This window comes from Haplochromis burtoni, unplaced genomic scaffold (genome assembly GCF_018398535.1).
Source record: "Haplochromis burtoni strain Fernald_Lab_line unplaced genomic scaffold, NCSU_Asbu1 Contig_1768, whole genome shotgun sequence".
Classification (NCBI taxonomy): Eukaryota; Metazoa; Chordata; class Actinopteri; order Cichliformes; family Cichlidae; genus Haplochromis; species Haplochromis burtoni.
The window spans coordinates 12501-19246 of NW_024584129.1; the positions used below are offsets into that span (position 1 = coordinate 12501).

At 40.8% G+C, this 6746-nt stretch overlaps 1 protein-coding gene across 1 annotated transcript in view; it reads right to left on the reverse strand.

Moving 5' to 3' along the window:
- The window catches only part of LOC102295479 (alpha/beta hydrolase domain-containing protein 17C), a gene marked incomplete at its 5' end in the record, with an annotated part of 13935 nt that extends 7758 nt beyond the window's left edge, over nt 1-6177 (reverse strand). Inside the window, 1 exon segment of the mRNA XM_005952549.2 lies at nt 5998-6177. Within this exon segment, the coding sequence (XP_005952611.2) occupies nt 5998-6177 (180 nt within the window).
- Between the last annotated feature and the right edge of the window lie 569 nt (nt 6178-6746).

Genomic DNA, 6746 nt, shown 5'->3' on the forward strand with positions numbered 1-6746 from the left:
TTTATCTCTCCCTATCTCGCTCAAAGAAAAAAAAAAATACTATTGCTAAATTTCACTCTTTAAATTTTAGATTAACATCCATCCATCTTCTTCCGCTTATCCAGGGCTGGGTCGTGGGGAAGAGAACCTCCCTCTCCCTAGCCATCTCCTCCAGCTTGTATGGGGGAACACCAAGGCGTTCCCAGGCCAGCAGAGAGATATAATCTCTCCAGCGTGTCCTGGGTCTGCCCCAGGGCCTCCTCCCGGCCCACATGCCCGGAACACCTCACCCAGGAGGCGCCCAGGATCCGCGATCTCGTTCTTTCAGTCACTGCCCACAGCTCGTGACCATATGCGAGGGACGTAGATCAACTGGTAAATTGAGAACCTGGCTTTTACACTCAGCTCTCTTCACCACAACAGACCAGTACAGCACCGATCCGTCTGTCGATCTCCCGCTCCCTTCTCCCGTCACTTGCGAACAAGACCCTGAGATACTTAAACTCCTCCACTCGGGACAGGAACTGGTCCCTGAGCCGCAGTGGGCACTCCGCCTTTTTCTGGCTGAGGGCCATGGCCTCAGATTCGGAGGTGCTGATTCTCATTCCCACTGCTTCACACTCGGCTGCAAACCGTTTCAAAACTGTTTTTGAGGGCTTTTATATTAACATTTTGAGACATTTTAACAATGATAACAAATGACGACTGATGTGTGCCTAAAAACATTGTTGGCTCTGAGAAGGAAGACTGTAAAGCAGCAGTTCTTACTTTTGTGCCGATGGTAATGCCATAGGGCAGCAGTTCTCAGACTTTTCACACTGAGTACCACCTGACTGACATTAAAGTACAGTAGTATAGGCCTGAATGTTATTTATCCTAACATAAACAGGATGAGTGATTATAATAACAACTGTACTGTATTAAAACATTCACAGCAGGTGGGATATCCGGTCTTTAAGTGATGACGTATGAACCCTGCTTCCGGGTTAAAAACTACTCTGTGTTTTTAACATGTTTTAATGTTTTGTATCTTGTTCTGTTTGATCTAAACAAGCCCCTAAAAACAGTCAGTGATCACTGTCAGCCCATCTCGGTTTTTATTACAACTGTTCATTTTAAAAATCAGTTTTTAAAACCTTACGATGTAACTACAGCCCAGCCCCAGCAGCAGTATATGAATGACTAACCTCGTATTGTGGATGGATTATCTCAGTTGTTCTCCTGGCTGAAGTTTGGTCCTTTTACAGCATCCTGCCATGTGATTGCATTTGTCTCTAACCATCAGGAACCCTCACGTTAACTTTTATCGAGTGGAAAAAAGTTAGTGTTCATCCTCCAGCTTCACTGTGCTAATGTGTTTATATTATGCTAACCATAGCTGTGTTGTAGGGGTGCAACAATACTCGTATCGATATTGAACCGTTCGATACAGTGCTTTCGGTTCGGTACGCATGTGTATCGAACAATACAAAATTTTTAATTTCCTTCTGACGATGCTGTCTGTGTTGAGCGCTCAGTGGATCTGCGCTCGACAGTGCAGCCTAGGCAGAGTAGTCGAACGCAGATTCACTGAGCGCAGCGCAAGCTAGCGAGACAGAAGCTAAGCTCGTTGCAACATGGCAAATTGAACCTCCCCCACCCTCATTCAGATCTGGCGTTTGGAACTATTTTGGTTTTCATGTGACGTATGACCCTGAAGGTAAGCGAGTCATGGACTAAAGTAAAACAGTATGTCGGATGTGCCACGCAATGCTCAATTACATGGATGGGAACTAGTGTGTTAGCGCAGTTAGCTCGTTCACGTGTTGACGCCGTCCAGCCCCACGCACTGGGAGATGCGCGGTAGCTCGTTAACGTCATTTCAGATTAACGCTGACAGCACTAATAACTTTTCACCTAATAACTTTGTGATGTACTTATTCAGCTACTAAAACCACTTCCTGTTTTTAGAGAACAGTTAGATGTAGAGAAGAGACACCGCAGCTCTTTCCAAGAACATGTAGTTTTAGAAAAGGGGAAGAACCTGTTGATTCTGAGTGACGTTATTTTTACACACACACACATGTATAAAATAAAGGAACGCAGGCAGCAGTGTGCAGTTGCAGGGTGCGTTTGCTGCTGCCCACGCGTGTAAAAACGACTGCAGTCTCTGTGTTTTCTAACTCAGGTGTCTTAGCTGAAGAATTACAGGGTGATTTAAAGAAATCCCCTGTCAATGCTCAAAAAACACAGGCACTTATTTCTATAGTACATGTTTTAATCAATGGGCAGTTATGCTCGTACCACACATCTAATGTTATTGTAAAGTATGACAAAGTTGTGGTTCGAACTCATTTTACATGGTGGGCCACCTACAGCCAACTTTAATCCTAAGTGGGCCAGATCAGGGAAACTCCTCTTCCTGTCAGTGTACGGAAGTTTAACTGCACTTTTAATCCAGGAGATATTATAATGTCCAAAAATACAAAAAGAAGTGCAGCTGCAACAGTCTGTCATTTTTCTACATTGTCAACACGATTCATGGCCTTAAATTGGAAGAAATAAATGTATCAAATTTAAATCATTGCTTAGTGCTGGGCCATATCATACCGTTCACGGTAATACCGGTATAATGTTGGGCAACGATAAGAAAATGAAATATCGCGATAGAATATGGGTAAAACGCGCATGCGCAGTGCCTTTGTTTTCATACGCACATGGCGGAAAAAGCATGGCGGCGAGCGACGGAACGAGAAGGGCGAAAGCGGATCGTTGAATGAAACAGATGAACCAGAACTGGTTTGTAAAAATGCTGCAGCTTCACTGGTGTGGAACTGGTTTAGCTTTCGTCCGTCAGATACACAACAAAGCACTATTTTTGGTAGCGCATGCTAGCGGGCCGTCGTTATTACCGTGTTGTTTGGAAAATACGGCGCACTTAAAATCAATCCTTTGATTTTTCTGAAAGTCGACAGAGCCCCTTATAATCCCGTGTGCCTTATGTATGAACTCTGGTTGTGTTTGCTGACCTCGAAACGGTTTTATGTGCACGGCGCTCAAAAATCTGTCAGATGTTTCAGTACGACCCGCATTGTACATTGTGAACCTGCAATGGAGCATTACGGCTATCGTAGGCGGAGCGATACGTACTGTGCTACAACATGATGTTACCGTATTGTGTGTGTATAACCTCTTTTTAAGTGTTGTGGATATTATACATGGTTATGCTGAGGATATGTCGGCCAGTTTCCACTGGAAATGCCTTTTGGTTAAACTGTCAGCGAGGAATTTGCACTGTTACATTTTTATATAACTTTAATGCACATAAAAAAACAGCTGCTTGTTTAAGTGAAAATACATTATTAGTGCAAAAAAACCCATCAAAGTTGTGGAGTTGTAAAGTGCTATACGCTATATTTTTTATTTTTATTGTGTACTTGCTCATTTAACTGTTTATTCATTACTTAATTACTACAGTGTAGTATGAATTGCCATGATAGAGGTCTTTACCTGAAGGAAAAGCTGTAAAACTTGTGAAAAAACAGTTAAAAGTCCCAAATTTATGACCTCCTTAACCTTTGGCCAGATTAGCATCTTTGCCTGGATGATCCAGGGCCCTAAACCTGACATCCCTGGTCTATAATCTTTGTGCTGTCTTATAGTTCCTGGCTAAAGAGTATTGAGGGCCAATTACTTTAATCAGCCATGTAATTCAGACATTTTTGACTGTGGTTGCTGGCATGGTTTTTACAGTAAAGCAGCCTGTTGTTCTTCTGATATTACTGTCTCTTTTGACATAAGGCGGGAGTGTAAAGTCTTGCACTGTGCAGGTAAACAGTCAGCTGTGCAAGGATGGCACTGCTTCAAATAATGTCAGTTGCCTTTGTGGTAACATGCGTTTGAAATGCTTTGCAGCGTGCACTGTTTTGATTCTTCACACACCTGAGTACAGACTGGTGTTCACAAACACGTCTTGGTTGGCTGCTGCTTCTAAACATATCGTGGGTTGTCGGTCTTGCATGCTGCTCAGTAACATTCACTATTTATTATTTACTGCTATTTGTGTTTATGTTGGTTGTAGCTGTGGTTTCCCTACTGTGATGTTTTCCTTGTGCTTGTTTTAGTTTTTTTCCCAGCAGGTGATCAAACCCATTTTTAGTGTCTTTTCTCTCCGTCTCTCTTCTCCTCTGTCTTTCTGTTCCTCTCCTGTTGTTGAGCCTCTTCCCAACTTCTCTTTTCCTCGTCTTTCACCTTTCTATCCCTAGTCCTGTCAGTTTAGAATCTAATAACTTAAAAGTAGTGCTGTCAAAATTAACGCAGATTACGCCGTCATTACGATTAACGCGATACAAAAAATGTAACGCCAACACATCTGGAGTGCAGAATGACTCAAAATCCCTGAAATGTTTCTGTCAACGCATTTCGGGCAGTTTGTCTCGGCAGAAGGAATTTTATTTTTACAGAAGCACTTCCAGCTTAAAATATCACATTGAAGCGAAGCTTATGTTAGTCAGGGATGCTGCTAGCACTTTGGCTAACGTGTCACCCAGCTTGCTCACGGAGCATCGGGGGCTCGGTAAGTCGACCTCGGACATATTGATTGATGCCAAGTGGATTGCAACAAACTGCAGACCTGTTAATGTCGTTGGGAACAGGCGCTTTACAAGCTTTGGTTCCTCGTCTCAAGGACTTGAAGTGCCTCTCCAAGAGTGACACAGAGAGAGGATAAATGTTCACAGTTTTTTGTTTACATGAAGGTTTAAGATGTTCAATAAACATGTTAAGTGCCTATATTTTCCCTTTTTTCTGTTTGCTGATGCAAAATGAAATGCGATAAATATAGAATAAAAATGAATGATATTTAATTGTGATTAATCAAAATTAATCCACAGTAACCCTGTGATGAATCTGATTAAATATTTTCATTGTTTGACAGCACTAATATATATTATGTATGAGTGTAAACTTACCTATTAGTATATAGGGTTTTTTTAAAGTTGTATTTCACAGGAGAGAAGCTGTGTTAAAAGACTGAAACTATTCATATTCTCTTTGAATTTAAGCATTTAACATTATTTGTGTTTATTCTGCTTCATTATGTTGCATAAATGTCAGTTACAAGCTTAAATATAAAGTTGAAAAAGTGTAATTGCAGCCAGGCTATTGATCAAGTAATTGCGATTAATCGCAATTAACTACAGAAAATTGTGAGTTAGTCTTTTTTAATCTATTGACAGCACTACTTAAAAGTAAAAATAAATAAATAAATAATAAAGATCGAACAAACTACGACAATCAAGTGGGCCAGTATGATAAAAGCTGTAACGATCTGTTGGGCTGTGACAGACAATCCTGATTGCTACAGTCCAGAGAGGACAGGCAAAATAAACCCCAAAAACATATTTCACTTGTTGCTGCTGCTTTTTACAAATGTCATTTCTCATAGACCAACACCCAGTTTTTAGATGCCAGCTTGAATTTTGTTTACGTTCCAACCTCTGCTTCAGAGGCAGCCACATGTGACCTCGCAGCCACATCTGGTGCTGCAAGACTCCAGAGCAAATATCTGTGCTTCCTTTTATTGTTGTGTTGTATGTTTTGTCTTCATGCTGACGTTTGATCCTTCAAATATATGAGCAACTGTTTTATAGAAATTTACTTCTGGTAATAAATAAATGCATCAGCCATTTCCTTATATTATGGGTGCAATAAAAACTCAGGTGGAGCCTAAAAGTTTCAACGTTTGGTTTGTTTTTTTTAAATACACACATACATCAAAAAGTGCTCACACAAATATGACAAAGAGACTTTTCGGTTCCAGAAACAGAAAGGACTTGAGCTCAGAGTTTTTTTCTTCTTCTCTCTATTAATTTTACTCTTTTCCCTCCTACTAGCCGTGAAGCAGTTGCCTGGCAGAAAGTTACATTTTTACCTTTACATCAGAGAGGTTTAACGGATCAGTGTTACAATAAAACTGTAACACTGCTGGTTGCCCACGTTGTGACATGCATGCGTGTTGATTGCGTCTTTAACACATACCTGGGGAAGGCATCGAAGCAGTAAGTCTTGCGTGTGTCAGGGAAGGCCACCCGTAAGCCCGACATTAGTGGTGAGTGCAGGATGACGGCAGCACATTCATAGCGAGCAGCCAGATCGATGGTGGGCACCGTGCCGATGCTCTGACCATACAAGATGATATTCTCAGGAGTTACACCATACCTTTACAAAAACACACAGAAAAGCCACATTCATTTATACTGTGATGTTACTCAGCATACACAAGGCTTCACACATGAAACACTACATAAACTACTACAGGCTCATTTAAACCATTTGTGACGCCATTTAAGCAGCAACTGCTTAAATTAGAAGTTTAAAACTAAAAGGCAGTCTGAAGGGGTCACATTCGTGCTGACCCTGGCTGCAAATACGGGTTTTTGCTAAAAATAAATTAAATAAATAAGATGAAGGTTTTTCTGTCCATATTTTACTCTGGTTGTCTTGTTGCTGGCTAAAGTGAGACAGGAAAATCCAGCTGTCAGCTGTAATGTTAGTTTGTAGAGCACTTAATGAACGAGGACTGTTTGGTGGAGAATCACTTTGAGTCAGGTGATGTCTTCTTTTTGTGTTCCCTTTTTTTGAACAGTATATAACACAATATATAATATATATATTTTCATCCTAATCAGCAAAATATTTAGATTCTTATATTATTGTCATTGGAGTTTAGCCTGTTTGTACATTTAACATTCAGCAGCTTTCTAAATTGAATAGTTTATTTTACAATA